A 21,823-nucleotide genomic window follows, 5' to 3' on the forward strand; every position below is an offset into this window, starting at 1 on the left:
GCTGTAGACTTATTATCATGATCGTAAAGTACAAAATAGGGATATTTTTATTTTGAAAGTTTTAAAATTCTGCATCACTTCCATTTGTATGTATGTACATGTATTGTTGTCTCTATCTGATGGTGTGGACGTAACATGTCTGATGCTGTCGATTGTTGATGCAGTGATTATTTACAAAAAATGAAGATGTAACTAGGTGTAAAACGCCATTGATGTTTTGATACTGAGCTAATAGAATGGTTACACCCTAGTTACAATATATTAGAATACCGTTCCAGTATCGTTCCACCATCTTATACAACATCAGACATCTAAAATGTTTCCCGGTAAGAAGTAATCATTTTGTATCCTGTTTACATTAGCTGCTGTGTCACAATCTATATGACACTACAAGTAATGACAGGATATCTCTGTTTGGTTGGTCTAGCTGTTTCAATTAAATATATTCCATTAAAAAACACTGTACGGAAAAAATACATATATACCAGTTGGAAACTAGAGTACCTTTACAAGTATACAATTTGCCTAAAAGGTATGAAAAATATGTTAACATAAAATACGCTGATGCAAACTATTAATAATAACTTGGTCAGAAGTTTCTCTCTTGGGTTATGTAATGAAGAATATGTCACAATGAAAAAATGATGAAGAGTTACCTGTAAAGAATGTGCAGAATAGGATCAAAATGTAATGTATGCAGCAGACCTTCACGCTACTTAGTGTGGACCAGTTTTAAGATTGTCATAAGCTGTTTGATTTTTTTTATTTATACCTCTGGATTTTGATTATCAGGTTCAATGGAGGGACTTGAAGGACTCTGAACAGGTGTAGAAAATAACAGCCTTTGCTCTCAGAATCAGAATGTGTTAGAAGTTCTAGAGTTCATCCAAATTCAACATTGGTGTCAACAGATCAAGGTCACTGCATGGGGTCATTATTTTCACAAACTGACCTCTCTCAAAATAGTAATGAAATGTCCAGTTTGTATGCAAACACTATATCTAGGTTAAGATGTTTAAAATAGCTAGGATGAAATTAAAAATGAAAGTGATAAGAGCATAAGAAGACTGTTGGTGCTGATATGTTGGTATTTAGCTAGAACATTGTATGGGTAAAGAGCTAGACTGGCCACCAGACCCTAAGTTGCTGACAAGACTTTCTCAGCAAAGTTCTTTACTAGATTATCTCCCCCTTGTTTAAAACTAAGAATCAGGCATGTAGTAGAGACAAAAATAATCAAGCCAAATTTTAGTGATTTGTTTAATATTCTAGAGACTGGTGGCCAGTCTAGTAAAGAGCATGTATTCATCGGTAGTAGCATGTTTGATCTTCAGAGGCTAATTAGGTCATTGGGTAGTGTCCCCTGGTGTGATTTGGGTGGTCTCTGACTATCTTCTACTTCCCTGTTACACATCAGATATAGTTTGGCTGTGTAAAATGACAGGGATGATTTGCTTACATGAATGGATAAATTCAATATCATGACCTTAAATAATAATATAAAAAAAAAGATAACCTAAGAAACTACCCACAACCAATCATGTGGTTAGCCTGGGCCCCCAGGGGCCTGAGGGGCAAGCCCAGTAGGGGAAATGTAACAAATTCTTTAAAATCCTTTGTACTTCTATAGAGATGAAAGAATTTTGTTCTAGTTTGGTCTGAAGCTTCCTTGGGTGAAGGGGAACAAATTTTGAATAAACAGTTGGTCTGGTTCCCCTGGGGCTTGAGGGTGGAGACCAAATATGGGAAAATGTAGCAAATTCTTTAATATACTTCCTTAAGAATGAATAGATTAAGATCAAATCAAAAGCCTTCAAGTTGGTAGCTTTTGTTTCAAAGCCTGGAACAGGTAAGCAACATAGGCCTAATGGGCCTATTTATTAGCATATTACAGAGTTATCTGCCCTTTGCGGGTAGGTATTGATTGTGACGTCATGTCTTTGCGAGCGTAACGTCACACTTTTTGAAGAAAACGACGTGAATTACGCTCACAAAATGACGTAGCAATCGATACCTACCCACAAGGGAGCTAACTCTTAAATATGCAAAGACGGAATTGTCCATGTCAATGGTCAGTTGTTATACGACAGCCTCCCAAAACTCATAACCATGTGGAGCTCTCCCCAATGCATTTTGTAATGCCCATAGAAATATTAAAGGAAGTCATACCAAAGTCTGAGACTGAAAACAAAACACATGAAAAAGGTGCTTTTGAAGAATAAGCACATTACATTTTAAATTAGAGGGGAATAAAGAGAGAGAGAGAAATTGCTAAACACCAGTTTTCTCTGTCATATCAGTTTTAATGAACAGGAAGCTATTTACACATTGTTTTCCTGTCTTGTGCAACATCTGGTCCTGACATTTAAAATGAAAGTGTACATATTCCATCTCAACTAGTTGTCAAACATGTACTTTAAATGTTATACAAAATCATTTTGTATAACAACAGGGAAAAACACATTAAATTTGTGATTCATTTAAATCTGTTAAAGATGTTTTTGTGTTTAAACAAATTACAAAAAAAATACTAAGTAGCAATTAATAGCAATTAAAAGTTGTTCTAATTGGATTTTCTGTTTATCCTTAAGGCTGTGTTAAGTTATCTTGATTTTTTTTCTTATCAGTACTGATAACGGTTGATTCCTTTTCTCTCTAAAATTGTAAATGTGCCTAGTCTCCCCGAGGTCCTGATACAGGAAACTAACGTCATGTAAACTGAGTCACGCTGAAATCTCTGTCAGTCGTACTCACAGAAATCATTCTGTGGCGACAATTTTAAATCAATCTGAAATTTGACATGAGTTGATCCGAGTGAATTTCAGTAACAAATCAATACTTGTAGGTTGTGTTATAAACGTTTATGAAGATTGATATGGAGAAATATGTATCTAACACTTCTGTTTTAAGATAATAAATATTCTGTTTGTCGTGTTGATCTACGTACATTGAAAACCAATTAATTTGGTTACATTGAAATACTGCTTAATTCTGAATTCTAATCGCTCCTCACCCATGCCCTTAGTCGTTCTACTTGGTTATATTGCATATGAATTGTTATAAGTTCAGATAATCGTTTTAAGTCATACCTAGCTAGGTAGCAATAATTAACGAAACTTTTTAATGTAGCTGGTGGCTATACCTTATTGGTATATATGCATTATGGGAGGTCTGTCATCATACTCTGGAATTCTGGGGGTATATTGCCTTAAGGTTCAAAAGGGCAACTAGAACAGCAGACTTTGACAGACCTTCTGGAATACCAAACATGCAATTAGGGATTTGTGTTTATCAATAAAGCCCTGAGAGAAAAACTTGAACATTAGAATTAAATACAAATTTATTTTTCATTATTTTCTCTCTTTAATGACCATGTAATATGTTTTGTGTTTCAGAAAAATAAACCCATTTTCGAGTAAGAAGGAAGACAATGCATCCTACGCCCCAAGTAAATCCCGCTACCACCCGGTTGATGATGCTTGTTGGAAACACAAAGAGAAGTATGGAATTTTATTTCAATTTTCAGTAGGATAGATAATAAAATCAAATTTCTGTAGATATACTGGTATATATCTCGAGTCATTTAAAGGTGTAGGTATACCCTGCTATGAATTGGGGAGGAGCGGATATATCGGAATCACCCTCTCTGGATGTCTATTGTCCACAAATCTTGTCCAGGCGATTCCTTTTAACCCTGCAAATTAATAAAACTTTTGATAAACTATACAGGTATGTTTGGGACTATGTGTAGATATTCAAGATTTTTTTTTTTGATTTTTTTTTTGAAAAAAAAAATGATTTCCAAAGTTTTGAAAAATGCCAATTTGAAAATGGCTTTGTAGGGATTTTGAACCATGAGTTGACAAATACAAGAGTTAATGCAACGGTTACCAAATAAAAGTTATAATAGCCATGCATACAGTCAAGCTTGAGTTTTAGCTAGCTATTGGCTTACAGCTCTAGTTTTGAAGTGGGCTGTAAATGATAACGATAGAATATAAATAGAATTCATTAAACAAAGCGTTGGTGTTAATACTGTCTACAGAAATCAGAGTACCTGGATTTAGGTAAAAAAGACAGCAGACACAGAACAGAAGAAAGTAAAAACAAGGTCTTCTCAATCTCATTAATACTACAGCTCTATTTTCATTTGTTTATTTTTGTCTACAAAATGATTTTATTGTTTCCATAAAGTACATCTGGCATTAGATGATGATAGAAATAGCAGTGACTATGTACAATTATAGACAAATGTAAAGGCAGATGTTATTTGTGAGGTTAGATCAGAAAGCTTCAGATACAGCTGGCTTTATCATGGCTCCAATCAAATGTTACAATGAAAACCTTTATATATAACCTGAATGAAGAGAGATATTTAAATGGTTTCAGGCTTTTTGATACTGGCAATTATTGTAAAGTACATGTGTAAGTTGTTTTATATATCTACTGAAGCTATGTGAATCTATAAAGAATTTATTGTTGATTTCAGGGTTCCTTATCTTGCTCTAGCTAAGACATTTGAAGCAATAGAAGAAATATCAGCAAGGTGAATATAAACATTCTACTGTCAATCACTACATTATCTCACCCTATCAACTAAGTTGTAACTGTGAACCTAACATCTTTTATCATTGTTTTTATGTTCCGAAATATATATCCATATGATTTAGATTTCCCTATTTCATTTCAAATTGCTTTATTGTTCAGAACTGAGCTACACAGGGAACAGAATAAAAACCACAGCTCCTTTATATGCTTTATATAGTCAGTTATTATAACTCCATTACATAGAGGACTGTCCATATAGTTATATAGTCAGTTATTATAACTCCATTACATAGAGGACTGTCCATATAGTTATATAGTCAGTTATTATAACTCCATTACATAGAGGACTGTCCATATAGTTATATAGTCAGTTATTATAACTCCATTATAGATAGAGGACTGTCCATATAATTATATAGTCAGTTATTATAACTCCATTACATAGAGGACTGTCCATATAGTTATATAGTCAGTTATTATAACTCCATTACATAGAGGACTGTCCATATAGTTATATAGTCAGTTATTATAACTCCATTACATAGAGGACTGTCCATATAGTTATATAGTCAGTTATTATAACTCCATTACATAGAGGACTGTCCATATAGTTATATAGTCAGTTATTATAACTCCATTACATAGAGGACTGTCCATATAGTTATATAGTCAGTTATTATAACTCCATTACATAGAGGACTGTCCATATAATTATATAGTCAGTTATTATAACTCCATTAGATAGAGGACTGTCCATATAGTTATATAGTCAGTTATTATAACTCCATTAGATAGAGGACTGTCCATATAGTTATATAGTCAGTTATTAGCTCACCTGGTCCAAAGGACCGAGGTGAGCTTATGGGATACCGCAGCGTCCGGCATCCGGCGTCGTCCGTCAACAATCGACTTCTTCTCCCTAACCGCTGGTCGGATTTCAATAAAATTTGACTGGTAGCATCCTTATGGGCTACTAACTGAAAATTGTACAAATGATGGGGCTGAGGGGCGGGGCCAAAAGGGGTCAATTTGGCTATTTCCATATAAACGACTTCTTCTCTGAAACCAAGCATGGGATAGCACCCATAATGCAATGGTAGCATCCTTATAGGGTGGGGATTCAAAATTGTACAAATGATGGGGCTGACCCCCCGGGGGCCTGAGGGGCGGGGTCAAATGGGGTCAATTTGGCTATTTCCATTTAAACGACTTCTTCTCTGAAACTAAGCATGAGATAGCACTCATAATGCAATTGTAGTATCGTTATAGGGTGGGGATTCAAAATTGTACAAATGATGGGGCTGATTCCAGGGGGGGCTGAGGGCGGGGTCAAAAGGGGTCAATTTGGCTATTTCCATATAAACAACTTCTTCTCTGAAACCAAGCATGGGATAGTACCCATAATGCAATGGTAGCATCCTTATAGGGTGGGGATTCAAAATTGTACAAATGATGGGGCTGACCCCCCGGGGACCTGAGGGGCGGGGTCAAATGGGGTCAATTTGGCTATTTCCATTTAAACGACTTCTTCTCTGCAACTAGGCATGGTATAGCACCCATAATGCAATGGTAGCATCCTTGTAGGCTGGGGATTCCAAATTGAGCAAATGATAGGGCTGACCCCCGGGGGCCTGAGGGGCGGGGTCAAAAATGGTCAATTTCCATATAAATGACTTTTTCTCTGCAACTTAACATGGGATGGCGCTCATAATGCAATGGTTACATCCTTAAAGGGTTTGGATTCAAAATTTTGCAAATGATGGGGCTGATCCCCCCAGGAGCCTGAAGGGTGGGGTCAAAAGGAGTCAATTTAGCTATTTCCATATAAACGACTTCTTCTCTGCAACTAAGAATGGAAGAGCACTTATAATGCAATGGTAGCACCCTTATAGGGTTGGTATTTGAAATTGTACAAATGATAGGGCTGACCCCCGGGGCCTTAAACGGCAATAGATGCAAGGTCAAAAAGGTCAATTAGGCTACTATTTTCATATAAATTACTTTGTCTCTGAACCTATGTATTGGATAGCATATTTGTATGGTATCAATAGCATCATTGTATGGTTGTGATTCAAAATTAAACTTTGGGAGTCAATTTTGCTTATTTTTCTAATTGTCAGATTCTTGTGATAATTACTAACAAAAAACCAGGTGAGCGATACAGGCCCTCTGGGCCTCTTGTTATAACTCCATTAGATAGAGGACTGTCTATATAATTATATAGTCAGTTATTATAACTCCATTTGATAGAGGACTGTCCATATAGTTATATAGTCAGTTATTATAACTCCATTACATAGAGGACTGTCCATATAGTTTCTGTATATATGTACATTGTATCTCATTCACATTTAATTATCCTGGCAATGATGTTCAATGTAATCTAATTAGGTCATAATGGCCTTAACTCAAAAATCAGTATTTTGTTTTCGTTAATGAATATCTATGTGATGGTCCTGTTGGTAGTCCCTCACTTGTATAAGGGGAAGTGCATTGTATTGGTTGACAAAAACAAATCTGTTGGTTTTTTTTCCACATTTACAATATGTTTCAGTAATATGTTTGTTTGAAACCCAAAATTAGCTTTGACAATGTGACTAAGTAGACATGAAATTTGAGAAATCGAAGACATTTTGTGATAAACAAGTGATTAACAGCGAGTTGTGTGAGCTGGATGTGTGGGCACGTGCTGGTGTCTGGCATTTAGGATCAGACCTTTATATATAGCTGACAAGTCTGCGACGGATTTATACCAGATAAGTCTGGCCCATCTTTTCTACACATCGGTATTCTTCAACCTTCAGGAATATTCCATACCAAATGAAAAGATAATGTTGTTTTCTGCACATAAATGTTTTGAGTGCAATGAAGTCATTACTATATTTTGCAATTCAATCAGAAAAATTCACTAAAAAAAAACCCAAACATTTAATTTAATTTACCTTTTGAAACTTAAAAATAGTAAAAAGAAATGAATGCAATACATGTATTAGAATTAATTTTGTCAAAAAAAGAAATCAAAATTTTATTAGTTAATTAGTTAAGCACATATCAGTAAAGGGTAAATCTTCCTTGGATCATCTGTAGTGTTATTTCATTATTGAATTACAGGCAGGAATTGACCTCAATCAAATGGACTTAGGCTTGCAATGTTCTTAATCATGGGGCTATGTTAGTGGTGTTAAACACTATTTGTGATGTTTTAGGGTCAGTTTATAACATTACCAGGTATGCAGTTATACTCTCAATCTGCTTACATTGATTTGATGTTCAATTCTGAAGTTCAAAGGTCAAGTTTAACATTACCACAAATGGAAGATTCACAGGTTTCCACAATCATTTGACAAAACAAGAGGACACAATGTAAAAAAGAATTTAGATTCTATCATTCTGCATTTTGTATGTAAGGTTGAAGATCATCAATATCTTGTGTAACTTTTTATGCTCTGTAATAGTGGTATCTTTTATTTTGTATTTAAAGATACTCCACCGCCGACAGGACAAAAATGATATTCATCATTTGAACAATAATTGGCGTTTAATCGTGTATGTATATGTCTAATTAACACAAAAAATAATATAAAATAATTTAGTTTGCCCTTTTGTGCGTGAGCAATCAGTACTTCATTCTATATAGGATATAGTGGCACCGAATTTTTTCGGGATGCAATTAATTATTTTTCATAGTTTTAACTTTAACTAAAATTAGAAGCTCAAACTTTTCAATGGTGGTAAAGGTGTAAAGTAAGTAACTTTTGTAACTGAAGAAAAATACTAAATGGTCTGCTGTTGTTTTTGATTGTGAAAAAATACTATTTGTCAGCGGTGGAGCATCTTTAAAGTTGAAGATCATCGATATCTTGTGTAACTTTTTATGCTCTGTGATAGCGGTATCTTTTATTTTGTATTTAAGGTTGAAGATCATCGAAATCTTGTGTAACTTTTTATGCTCTGTAATAGCAGTATCTTTTATTTTGTATTTAAGGTTGAAGATCATCGAAATCTCGTGTAACTTTTTATGCTCTGTAATAGCAGTATCTTTTATTTTGTATGTAAGGTTGAAGATCATCGATATCTTGTGTAACTTTTTATGCTCTGTAATAGTGGTATCTTTTATTTTGTATGTAAGGTTGAAGATCATCAATATCTTGTGTAACTTTTTATGCTCTGTAATAGTGGTATCTTTTATTTTGTATGTAAGGTTGAAGATCATCGAAATCTTGTGTAACTTTTTATGCTCTGTAATAGCAGTATCTTTTATTTTGTATGTAAGGTTGAAGATCATCGATATCTTGTGTAACTTTTTATGCTCTGTAATAGTGGTATCTTTTATTTTGTATGTAAGGTTGAAGATCATCGATATCTTGTGTAACTTTTTATGCTCTGTAATAGTGGTATCTTTTATTTTGTATGTAAGGTTGAAGATCATCGAAATCTTGTGTAACTTTTTATGCTCTGTAATAGCAGTATCTTTTATTTTGTATGTAAGGTTGAAGATCATCGAAATCTTGTGTAACTTTTTATGCTCTGTAATAGCAGTATCTTTTATTTTGTATGTAAGGTTGAAGATCATCGATATCTTGTGTAACTTTTTATGCTCTGTAATAGTGGTATCTTTTATTTTGTATTTAAGGTTGAAGATCATCGATATCTTGTGTAACTTTTTCCGTTCCGTAATCGCCCTCAGCCCAGATGACCTACTATTTTGTGTGTATCTCTGCCTCAATAAACTGGCCCCAGCCTACGAGGGTGTGGAGCTGGGCATTGGGGAGACTGTCCTGATGAAGGCTATTGCTCAGACCACTGGTCAGTACAACCAAGGCTTATTGTGTGATATTTTTCTTTCTTTCTTTTTTTTCTTTTATTCAATTTTTTTTAGCTCACCTGGCCCAAAGGGCCGGTGAGCTTATGTCATGGCGCAGCGTCCGGCGTCCGTCCGTCCGTCAACATTTCCTTTGAAATCGCTACTTGTCCTAGAGTTCTGCATGGATTGTAACCAAATTTGGCCACAAATATCCATGGGGAAAGGGGAACAGAACTTGTATAAATTTTGGCTCTGACCCCCCGGGGGCAGGAGGGGAGGGGCCCAATATGGGAAATAGAGGTAAATCCTACAAATCGCTACTTGTCCTAGAGTTCTGCATGGATTGTAACCAAATTTAGCCACAAACATTGTTTGGGGAAGGGGAACAGAACTTGTATAAAGTTTGGCTCTGACCCCCCTGGGGGCAGGAGGGGAGGGGCCCAATAGGGGAAATAGAGGTAAATCCTATAAATCGCTACTTGTCCTAGAGTTCTGCATGGATTGTAACCAAATTTAGCCACAAACATTGTTTGGGGAAGGGGAACAGAACTTGTATAAAGTTTGGCTCTGACCCCCCTGGGGGCAGGAGGGGAAGAGCCAAATAAGGGAAATAGAGGTAAATCCTATAAATCGCTACTTGTCCTAGAGTTCTGCATGGATTGTAACCAAATTTGGTCACAAACATCCTTGGGGGAAGGGGAACAGAACTTGTATAAAGTTTGGCTCTGACCCCCCGGGGGCAGGAGGGGGGGGGCCCAATAGGGGAAATAGAGGTAAATCCTATAAATCGCTACTTGTCCTAGAGTTCTGCATGGATTGTAACCAAATTTGGCCACAAACATCCTTGGGGGAAGGGGAACAGAACTTGTATAAAGTTTGGCTCTGACCCCCCTGGGGGCAGGAGGGGCGGGGCCCAATAGGGGAAATAGAGGTAAATCCTATAAATCGCTACTTGTCCTAGAGTTCTGCATGGATTGTAACCAAATTTGGCCACAAATACCTATGGTGGAAGGGGAACAGAACTTGTATAAATTTTGGCTCTGACCCTCTGGGGGCAGGAGGAGTAGGGCCCAATAGGGGAAATAGAGGTAAATCCTGTAAATCTCTACTTGTCCTAGAATTCTGCATGGATTGTAACCAAATTTAGCCACAAACATTGTTTGGGGAAGGGAACAGAACTTGTATAACTTTTGGCTCTGACCCCTGGGGGCAGGAGGAGAGGGGCCCAATAGGGGAAATAGAGGTAAATCCTATAAATCGCTACTTGTCCTAGAATTCTGCACGGATTGTAACCAAATTTGGCCACAAACATCCTTGGGGGAAGGGGAACAGAACATGTAAAAAGTTTGGCTCTGACCCCCCTGGGGGCAGGAGGGGAAGGGCCAAATAAGGAAAATAGAGGTAAATCCTATAAATCGCTCCTTGTCCTAGAGTTCTGCATGGATTGTAACCAAATTTGGCCACAAACATCCTTGGAGGAAGGGGAACAGAACTTGTATAAAGTTTGGCTCTGACTTCCCTAGGGGCAGGAAAGGCAGGGCCCAATAGGGGAAATAGAGGTAAATCCTATAAATCGCTACTTGTCCTAGAGTTCTGCATGGGTTGTAACCAAATTTGGCCACAAATATGGGAATGGGAACAGAACTTGTATAAATTTTGGCTCTGACCTTCAGGGACAGGAGGAGTAGGGCCAAATAAGGAAAATAGAGGTAAATCCTATAAATCGCTACTTGTCCTAGAGTTCTGCATGGATTGTAACCAAATTTGGCCACAAATATCCATGGGGAAAGGGGAACAGAACTTGTATAAATTTTGACTCTGACCCCCAGGGGCAGGAGGAGAGGGGCCTAATAGGGGAAATAGAGGTAAATCCTATAAATCGCTACTTGTCCTAGAGTTCTGCATGGATTGTAACCAAATTTGGCCTCAAATACCTATGGTGGAAGGGGAACAGAACTTATATAAATTTTGGCTCTGACCCCCCGGGGGCAGGAGGGGGGGGGCAATAGGGGAAATAGAGGTAAATCCAAAAAATCGCTACTTGTACTAGAGTTCTGCATGGATTGTAACCAAATTTGGCCACAAATACCTATGGGGGAAGGGGAACAGAAATTGTATAAATTTTGGCTCTGACCTTCAGGGGCAGGAGGAGTGGGGCCCAATAGGGGAAATAGAGATAAATCCTATAAATCGCTACTTGTACTAGAGTTCTGCATGGATGAACCAAATTTGGCCACAAATATCCATGAGGAAAGGGGAACAGAACTTGTATAAATTTTGGCTCTGACCTCCGGGGGCAGGAGGGGTGGTGCCCAATAGGAGAATTAGAGGTAAATATTCGAATTCATTCAGAAAAGAAACAATGAACCTGTATATAGAACATTACTTGGTATTACAAACCAGGTGAGCGATACAGGCCCTCTGGGCCTCTTGTTTTGTGGGTGCGAGTAAAATATTTTATATCTAACATTAAAGTATGTATGATTTAAATTATTAGAAGTTAGTGGTTACTCTGTAGACCAAAATTCTTATTCTTGCTTTTGTGGAAATATAATACTTTGTCTTCTTAAGTCTATTTTAAATGATAGATATTGGTTACAATCCTTTGGTTGCTTTATTGTATTGAAATTTATCTTCAGGTACATATACTTGTATTAATAAATTGTTCAATATTTCAAATGTCTATGTTGAGTCGGTACTGCAATCCAACAGCTGTTTTGGTCAATAATAGATTTGTTGTATAATCCCCCCCAGTATTGGTGGTAATTTGTTGGACGGTAAAAAAAAACATATTAGGACTTTTCCAGTAAAAAATCTACCTGACCCCAGGACTCCAGAATTTTTAGCCCACCATCATCAGATGGTGGGCTATTCAAATCGCCTTTCGTCCGTGGTCCGTCGTCCGTCCGTCCGTCCTTCCGTCCGTCCGTTAACAATTCTTGTTACCGCTATTTCTCAGAAAGTACTGAAGGGATCTTTCTCAAGTTTCACATGTAGGTTCCCCTAGGGCCCTAGTTGTGCATATTGCATTTTGGGACCAATCGGTCAACAAGATGGCCGACTGGCGGCCATCTTGGATTTTGATAGTTAAAGTTTGTTACCGCTATTTCTCAGAAAGTTCAAAAGGGATCTTTCTCAAATTTCACATGTAGGTTCCCCTAGGGCCCTAGTTGTGCATATTGCATTTTGGGACCAATCGGTCAACAAGATGGCCGACTGGCGGCCATCTTGGATTTTGATAGTTAAAGTTTGTTACCGCTATTTCTCAGAAAGTACTGAAGGGATCTTTCTCAAATTTCATATGTAGGTTCCCCTAGGACCCTAGTTGTGCATATTGCATTTTGGGACAGATCGGTCAACAAGATGGCCGACAGGCGGCCATCTTGGATTTTGATAGTTAAAGTTTGTTACCTCTATTTCTCAGAAAGTACTGAAGGGATCTTTCTCAAATTTCATATGTAGGTTCCCCTAGGACCCTAGTTGTGCATATTGCATTTTGGGACTGATCGGTCAACAAGATGGCCGACAGGCAGCCATCTTGGATTTTGATAGTTAAAGTTTGTTACCACTATTTCTCAGAAAGTACTGAAGGGATCTTCCTCAAATTTCATATGTAGATTCCCCTAGGACCCTAGTTGTGCATATTGCATTTTGGGACTGATCAGTCAACAAGATGGCCGACCAGCCGGCCATCTTGGATTTTGATAGTTAAAGTTTGTTACCGCTATTTCTCAGAAAGTACTGAAGGGATCTCTCTCAAATTTCATATGCATGTTCCCCTTGAACCCTAGTTGTGCATATTGCATTTTGGGAGCAATCGGTCAACAAGATAGCCGACCAGCGGCCATCTTGGATTTTGATAGTTAAAGTTTGTTACCGCTATTTCCCAGAAAGTACTGAAGGAATCTTTCTCAAATTTCATATGTAGGTTCCCCTAGGACCCTAGTTGTGCATATTGCATTTTGGGACAGATCGGTCAACAAGATGGCCGACTGGCGGCCATCTTGGATTTTGATAGTTAAAGTTTGTTACCTCTATTTCTCAGAAAGTACTGAAGGGATCTTTCTCAAATTTCATGTGCAGGTTCCTGAAGGGGTCTAGTGCACATTCGGACTTATCGGTCAGCAAGATGATCGACAGGTAGCCATCTTTGATTTTGATAATTGAAGTTTGTTACTGCTACATATCTCAGAAAGTACTGAAAGGATCTTTCTCAAGTTTCATATATAGTATGTAGTAAAAGTTTGAAAAGCAGGGAAAAGATCCCTCTTTCTGTTGTCAGACATAGATCATTCTTTGGTGGGCGCCAAGATACAGGCCCTCTGGACTCCTCTTGTTTACTTTTATCCATGGTGGCATTCTCTGAAATATCACTTCTATGCAAGGTTGATGTCAGTAAAAAAACACTTCTATCCATGATCCTATATTTCTGTTCAACTTAAATTTGCTTCTGTCCCTTTTTCAGTAAAAGGTAAATTGTCATGATCATTACGGTAACGATCCAAGGAAAATGAAACTAGTCTGTTTCCTTAGTTGATACTACCCTTCCGATCTTGTATTACATATTAAGTACAGATTGTAATTACATGATAAAATAGTGTTTGGAATGGTCAGTGTGTCAAAAGAACTAAACAATGTGATGTGTTGAATGTTGAAATGGGTTTACATGTCAATGTACAGGACATACTTTCGGTTTGAAACAAGTTAAAGGAAATCAAAATATTTTTTTTAGCACAAATGGAATTTCCAAAGTATCTGCTATTTATTTTCCGATTGTAGGTATGACACGGGTGTAAATTATTGTAGGAAAATATTGATAATGTAACTTTTTTCTGTGACAAATTCTGAATGAAGTGCATATAGATCTACATGTACTTCAGAAAACCAATGATTATTAAAAGAATCCTAAACTCTTTTATCAATGTTTATTCCAATTTCACTACAGTGTTTTCTTGTGATTTCTTTGCAAATACAAATGCTTCTACAGTTTTTAAAATTGCTTCTATGGGTTTTATAAAAAAGTGCTTCTATGGGGGTCCAAATGTTGTAAAAATGCTTCTATCCCTGGTACCATATCAAATTAAATTGCTTCTATGCATGGTCCCCCTAAAAAAAAGCTAGAGTCCTGGGGTGGGGTAGATTTTTTACTGGAAAAACCCATAGCACTTATAGTTGCATCACGTCTGTTTGTGTATGTTCATATCCGTAGGTAATTTACTGTAATTCATGGAAAAAAATAATTGTTTGAAAACAGGGAGAAGTATGGACAAGATAAAAGCTGATGCCCAGGAGAAAGGTGACCTTGGTATTGTGGCCGAGGTAGGTTGTCAGTAATATTTGTCTCATCATCCAGGACATCACTTTGTGTATAAAGGTAGACCTTCCGTGATTATACTAACATAAGCTTTGACACAAGTTCACAGAGTTCACTGAATCCGATATAATGGTTGATGTACTGGAGTATCATTTAATGTTATACATCCATGTCATGTTACTAAAATCTTTGGTATTCATTACAGTCAAACCTGTCCACAAAGACTACCTATCAGGCAAAATAATGGTCTTTGTTACCAAGTTGTCTTTATACACAATGAAATAGACATTTAGGACCCAGAGAAAGTGGTCGTACTAAGCAAGTGGTCATTATACAGAGGTAGTTGCTGTTGAAGGTTTTACTGTAGAATTTTCCTAATATCATAAACTTAAGCTTGTTGTCTGTTTTACAGTCTAGTCGGAGTACACAGAGGACCATGTTTGCTCCTCCTAAACTCACCATTCGGGCAGTGTTTAATAAACTAAAGGAGATAGCAGTCATGTCTGGAAACAACGTAAGTATATGATATAATATGAAATAGAAGATATGAAAAGAATAAAGCAAACAGGAAATGACAAAATATTTAACATCGCTCTTTGGTATTACCAGAATTTATGTCAGTGTATGTAACAAACACACCACGCAGTTTTGTTGTAAATATTAATAACACTTTAGAAATATGGCTTATATCATATTATTAAGATGATGTACGTGTCATGTTGTAAACAAAAACAAAATTTCTGTTTAGGTGATGTCCAAAAAGATTGACATCATCAAGGGGTTGTTTGTAGCGTGTCGACAGTCTGAGGCTCGTTACCTCATCCGGTCGTTAGGAGGCAAACTTAGGATTGGTCTGGCAGAACAGAGTGTCCTCACAGCTCTGGGCAATGCGGTCTTCCTCACCCCACCTGGTCAAGGTAAATGTACAGCTGGGCAAATCTGGGGGGATTGATATTTCCCATTAGAGCTTTTTTACCTATTTCAAATCCAAATTCATCAAAGTGTTGACTAAAGCTCATACAAAACTTGTTATTGACATAAACTTTATGCAATGAGTTAACAAAAAAGTTTTGAATTAACAGATTTCCCTCCAGAAGTTCTTGATGCTGGCAAAGGACTTTCATCAGAGAGTTTAAAGAAGAAAATGGAGGAATCTGCTCTAGTTATAAAATCAGTATATTGGTAAGTTGACAGTATAAAATCAGTATATTGGTAAGTTGGTAATATAAAATCAGTATATTGGTAAGTTGACAGTATAAAATCAGTATATTGGTAAGTTGGTAATATAAAATCAGTATATTGGTAAGTTGACAGTATAAAATCAGTATATTGGTAAGTTGACAGTATAAAATCAGTATATTGGTAAGTTGTCAGTAAAAAAATCAGTATATTGGTAAGTTCAGAGTTCAGTAGTTGACAGTATAAAATCAGTATATTGGTAAGTTTGCAGTTTAAAATCAGTATATTGGTAAGTTGACAGTTTAAAATCATATGTATAGTTGGTAAAGTTAACACATAAAATCAGTGTATTAGTAAGTCGTCGTGTATATGTAAAATCGATCAGTATATTGTAAGTTAATTCAGTATATTGGTAATATAAAATCAGTATATTGGTAAGTTGACAGTATAAAATCAGTATATTGGTAAGTTGGTAATATAAAATCAGTATATTGGTAAGTTGACAGTATAAAATCAGTATGTTGGTAATATAAAATCAGTATATTGGTAAGTTGAGAGTATAAAATCAGTATATTGGTAAGTTTGTAATATAAAATCAGTATATTGGTAAGTTGACAGTATAAAATCAGTATATTGGTAAGTTGAAGTATAAAATCAGTATATTGGTAAGTTGGTAATATAAAATCAGTATTAGTTGGTATAAAAGTTGGTTACAGTATATATAAATCAGTATATTGGTAAGTTAATATAAAATCAGTATATTGGTAAGTTGAATTAATAGTAATGTAGAAGTTATAAAATCTAGTATATTGGTAAGTTGACAGTATAAAATCAGTATATTGGTAAGTTGACAGTATAAAATCAGTATTGTAATGATATAAAATCAGTATATTGGTAAGTTGACAGTATAAAATCAGTATATTGGTAAGTTGTATATAAAATCAGTATATTGGTATATTGGTAAGTTGACAGTATAAAATCAGTATATTGGTAAGTTGACAGTATAAAATCAGTATATTGGTAAGTTGAGAGTATAAAATCAGTATATTGGTAAGTTTGTAATATAAAAATCAGTATATTGGTAAGTTGACAGTATAAAATCAGTATATTGGTGAGTTGGTAATATAAAATCAGTATATTGGTAAATTGACAGTATAAAATCAGTATATTGGTGAGTTGACAGTATAAAACCAGTATATTGGTGAGTTGACAGTATAAAATCAGTATATTGGTAAGTTGACAGTATAAAATCAGTATATTGGTAAGTTGGTAATATAAAATCAGTATATTGGTAAATTGACAGTATAAAATCAGTATATTGGTAAGTTGACAGTATAAAATCAGTATATTGGTAAGTTGACAGTATAAAATCAGTATATTGGTAAGTTGACAGTATAAAATCAGTATATTGGTACGTTGACAGTATAAAATCAGTATATTGGTAAGCTTGCAGTTTGAAATCAGTATATTGGTAAGTTTGCAGTTTAAAATCAGTATATTGGTAAGTTGACAGTATAAAATCAGTGTATTGGTAAGTTGTCAGTAAAAAAAATCAGTATATTGGTAAGTTGACAGTATAAAATCAGTATATTGGTAAGTTTGCAGTTTAAAATCAGTATATTGGTAAGTTGACTGTTTAAAATCAGTATATTGGTAAGTTAACAGCATAAAATCAGTGTATTGGTAAGTCGTCCGTAAAAAATCGGAATATTGGTAAGTTGGTCATTTAAAATCAGTATATTTGTAAGTTGACAGTATAAAATCAGTATATTTGTAAGTCGGTCATTTAAAATCAGTATATTGTTAAGTTGACAGTATAAAATCAGTATATTGGTAAGTTGGTCGTTTAAAATCAGTATATTGGTAAGTTGACAGTATAAAATCAGTATATTGGTAAGTTAACAGCATAAAATCAGTATATTGGTAAGTTAACAGCATAAAATCATTATATTGGTAAGTTGGCAGTATAAAACCAGTATATTGGTAAGTTTGCAGTTTAAAATTAGTATATTGGTAAGTTGACAGTATGAAATCAATATATTGGTAAGTTGGTTGTTTAAAATCGGTATATTGGTAAGTTAACAGCATAAAATCAGTATATTGGTAAGTTAACAGCATAAAATCAGTATATTGGTAAGTTGACAGTATAATATCAGTATATTGGTAAGTTAACAGCATAAAATCAGTATATTGGTAAGTTGGTAATATAAAATCAGTATATTGGAAGTTGATAGTATATTCTGTGTTTATTGATGAGAGTTAGAAAGTCATTTAAACTAAAATACACCTTCAAATATTTTTGGTTGGAGATTGTGGTAAATGTTGATGTAACCATTATTCTTTACAGTGAGTGTCCTAATTATGGGTCCATCATATCAACATTATTAAAAGAAGGAATAGAGGAACTACCTAATCACTGTAAACTCACTCCAGGTAAGTCACTCCAGACCACTATAAACTCACTCCTGGTTTGTATTAGCTTCAGCCAGGGTCATTTAAGAATAATCCAGTTTTGTTGGTGGAGGAAAGTCTGAGTACCTGGAGAAAAATCAACGACCATCGTACATGGCAACTTGCCTCACATGGGATTCAAACTCATAACCAAAAGGTGGAGGGCTTGTGTTATTATGCTGAGACATCTTAACCACTCGGTCATACATACTCGGTCGATACATTTATAGAATAGCTTTAATACCATAGAACTGTCAAATCAGCATTTTTTTGGAAAACCATACCATGTTTGTCTGAAGAATCAATCATAACCTTACACAGGGTAAAGTTCCCATGTAAACCAAATATATCAATTCATCTTTGGTGTAGGACGTCCATCTTATTCACTGTGAAGAATGGAATTTTGTGTAAAGTATATCAATGCTGTTCCTACTGAGTGGCTCTAGATAACAATATGTTGGCCTCCCTTTCAGGTGTAGTGGCTCTAGATAACAATATGTTGGCCTCCCTTTCAGGTGTTCCGTTAAAACCAATGTTGGCCCATCCTACCAAAGGGGTCAGTGAGGTGCTAAAGAGATTTGAGAATGCAGAATTCACGTGTGAATACAAATACGACGGAGAACGAGCACAGGTAAGGGAATTAACTCTATCTGATATCACTGGTTCGTCAAGTCTGCTTACAAAAATAAAGTAGGTCAATGTGACTTTCATTTTGATCCTTGATCTTTATCAAAGAGATTCATATTTGAACTTTTGTTGCACTTTACAGGTTAAAAACAGTCATGAGGAATTGTCTTGTTACATTTCAGATTCATATACTAGAGAATGGTACAGTGAATATTTACAGTAGAAACTCAGAGAACAACACAAGTAAATACCCCGACATCATTGCTAGGATACCTAATGTAATGAAGGACTCGGTCAAATCCTGTGTCATAGACTCCGAGGCTGTGGCCTGGGACGCTGAGAAGAAACAAATACAGCCCTTCCAGGTTCTTAGTCATCGGAAACGAAAGGTAATAGCTATGAGTGTTTGGGTCAAATAAACCAGTTTTGTATCATTGGTGTGGATGGCTTCCGTGTAATGGCTCTCCTATCCAGGTTAGTGACTGTCACTCTGCATTTAATGGCATTGTCAACATGAACAAATGATTGATTACTCTCCTTTCAATTCTGAAATCTGTATAATAATACAGTGTATTGAAAATGATAAAGTATCATTTAATGCAAAAGTTCTCAAATATATCTTTATAGAAAATGTAAAGTTCTATGGCCATTTGTGAAATCAGCATCCAAAGAAATTACAATAATGACATATGTCAGTTGTATTCTTCCTCCTTTCCAGGATGCAGATGCCTCAGAAATAAAGATCCAGGTTTGTGTATATGCCTTTGACCTGCTGTACCTAAACGGTGAATCGTTGGTGAAACAGCCTTTCAAGAGACGACGAGAACTGCTGCGCGAGTCATTCACTGAAGTGGAAGGGGAGTTTGTGTTTGCCAAGTCTATGATATCATCGGATACAGAAGAAATAGCTGTCTTCTTAGACGAATCAGTCAAAGGTAAAATTACTGTGTATTGGCTACTGGTATGAAGACAAAGAATCAAAGAAAAGGTTTTAACTCATTCACCATTGAAATTTCATAATTATCTTGTCAAGCCTACAGGAGTGAATGAGATAAAATTTGCATCATGTAATGGGGCCAAAAAGTCATCAAACATGTTGGTATTGATGGAATTTTGATATAACTTTCTCAGTAGTTTTACTGACAGAAATTTTGATCATTTTTAATAAATAAGGCCTTTTACAGTTGTAAATGATCTAATATGGAGACTTAGATACAAATCCAATGAGGAAATATAATATCTAGGTCAAGATAAAAAAAAAGTTTCTATACTAAAAGTGTCTTTGCCCTTGTAACAAATAGCACATTTTGTAGAAGCATTTTACTATCTTATATTTTTGAAATATTTGTTTTAGGAAATTGTGAAGGACTAATGGTGAAAACTTTAGATGTGGATGCTACATATGAAATTGCAAAGAGGTCTCACAACTGGTTGAAAGTGAGTTATGTGTTCACAAATATCCACACTTTTATAACATTTTAGGGATAAAAATAAACATCAGTTATCTTTGAGGAAAATTATATACTGATAGTTGAATAATGTGAAGGAATGTGATATTTCTGTGGTGGATATTTTTACTCCCACCATTCACTGACTTGTCACCAATTTTAGCTGTGATTTCTTTTTTTGTCAATCCCTAGAGTATGACAGATTGCATGCACTAACCTTTGAAAACTGGAAGTTCCGGTAAAACAATTATGTGACGTCATGAATTTATTAATGTGGCATAACCGTAGTGTGCATTGTCAATGATAATATTGATGTGCAGGTGACAAACCCATGTTCATGTCGCAGTGAAAATGCTTCTTTTGAGACTACTATTTCATCTTTTTTTTTCAAATGTGGGAGAAAATAATGATTGTCTAACCCTCGAAAGCTTCAGGTTAACCTCATATTAGGGTTATGATATTCTTTGTCACATTCTCATCACAGGGAAATGTTCCATTTCATATAGTTTGAATACAAATACATGCAGGTGTTGAATGGTTTTTCCTCCTTTATTCTCATCTGTATTAAAGCTGTAAGGTGAATGTAGTTACCTCCCTTATGGAATCTTCCCTTCGATATCTTGACAAAAACCTGTAAGCTATGACTTGTTACCTCCCTTGACATTTATAACCACACCTTTATATTTCCCACAGCTGAAGAAAGACTACCTGGAAGGCGTAGGAGACACTCTAGATCTAGTGGTCATCGGAGGCTACCTAGGGTCCGGTAAAAGGACGGGGAAATATGGCGGCTTTCTGTTGGCCTGTTACGAACCGGACAGTGAAGAGTTTCAGTCAATATGCAAGGTAGTATTCAGAAATTTCACTGTCATTTCCATTTATTGACTAAAAAGTTTGACAAAATGAAATTATATATGAAGACATGTTTCATGAGTAATTTTACATTTGGACATATTGTCTTTATAATGTCTGTCTGAAACCTACATTGTATCTTTAACAAGATATCTGGCATATAATTATTATAGTCCTATAAGTATATATATTCTTCCTTTGTGAAACACTGAAATTTCTGGTGGTGTTAAATTAATGTAATGATATTTTACAGATTGGTACCGGATTTAAAGACGATGATCTGGAACAGCATGCCACATTCTTTAAGGAACAAGTGATAGACAAACCCAAACAGTATTACTGCTGGGATAGCGCCCACGAGCCTGACCATTGGTTCGAGCCAGTCCAGGTGTGGGAGGTCAAATGTGCTGACCTCTCCATATCACCCACTCACAGAGCAGCATCAGGCATAGTGAGTTCAGCTTTTGTTTGACGAGGCAGCTCTAAGAGGCTGTTTGTAATTTTGATAATGATACCTTATGTCTTGTTGGATCCATTACCTGTAAAAAAATTCATATTGATATGATATTAACAACAAAAAGTTACTTTGACAAGAGAATA

The 21,823-nt window shown here is 35.8% G+C and overlaps 2 protein-coding genes across 2 annotated transcripts in view; both read left to right on the forward strand.

Moving 5' to 3' along the window:
- LOC138322733 (carbohydrate sulfotransferase 11-like) overlaps window positions 1-21,823 on the forward strand; it is a 263,446-nt gene that overhangs the window by 229,608 nt on the left and 12,015 nt on the right. The window lies entirely within an intron of this gene.
- Window positions 1-21,823, forward strand: part of LOC138322730 (DNA ligase 1-like) — a 59,782-nt gene that overhangs the window by 36,037 nt on the left and 1,922 nt on the right. Inside the window, exons 9-22 of the mRNA XM_069266798.1 lie at window positions 3,396-3,500; window positions 4,490-4,546; window positions 9,182-9,354; window positions 14,607-14,671; window positions 15,079-15,180; window positions 15,415-15,583; window positions 15,749-15,848; window positions 18,193-18,278; window positions 18,812-18,927; window positions 19,106-19,312; window positions 19,642-19,858; window positions 20,278-20,360; window positions 21,065-21,217; window positions 21,477-21,674. Coding sequence (XP_069122899.1) covers window positions 3,396-3,500; window positions 4,490-4,546; window positions 9,182-9,354; window positions 14,607-14,671; window positions 15,079-15,180; window positions 15,415-15,583; window positions 15,749-15,848; window positions 18,193-18,278; window positions 18,812-18,927; window positions 19,106-19,312; window positions 19,642-19,858; window positions 20,278-20,360; window positions 21,065-21,217; window positions 21,477-21,674 — 1,831 coding nt within the window. The remainder of the gene's footprint in view (window positions 1-3,395; window positions 3,501-4,489; window positions 4,547-9,181; window positions 9,355-14,606; window positions 14,672-15,078; window positions 15,181-15,414; window positions 15,584-15,748; window positions 15,849-18,192; window positions 18,279-18,811; window positions 18,928-19,105; window positions 19,313-19,641; window positions 19,859-20,277; window positions 20,361-21,064; window positions 21,218-21,476; window positions 21,675-21,823) is intronic.

Source organism: Argopecten irradians, chromosome 5 (genome assembly GCF_041381155.1).
Source record: "Argopecten irradians isolate NY chromosome 5, Ai_NY, whole genome shotgun sequence".
Taxonomy (NCBI): Eukaryota; Metazoa; Mollusca; class Bivalvia; order Pectinida; family Pectinidae; genus Argopecten; species Argopecten irradians.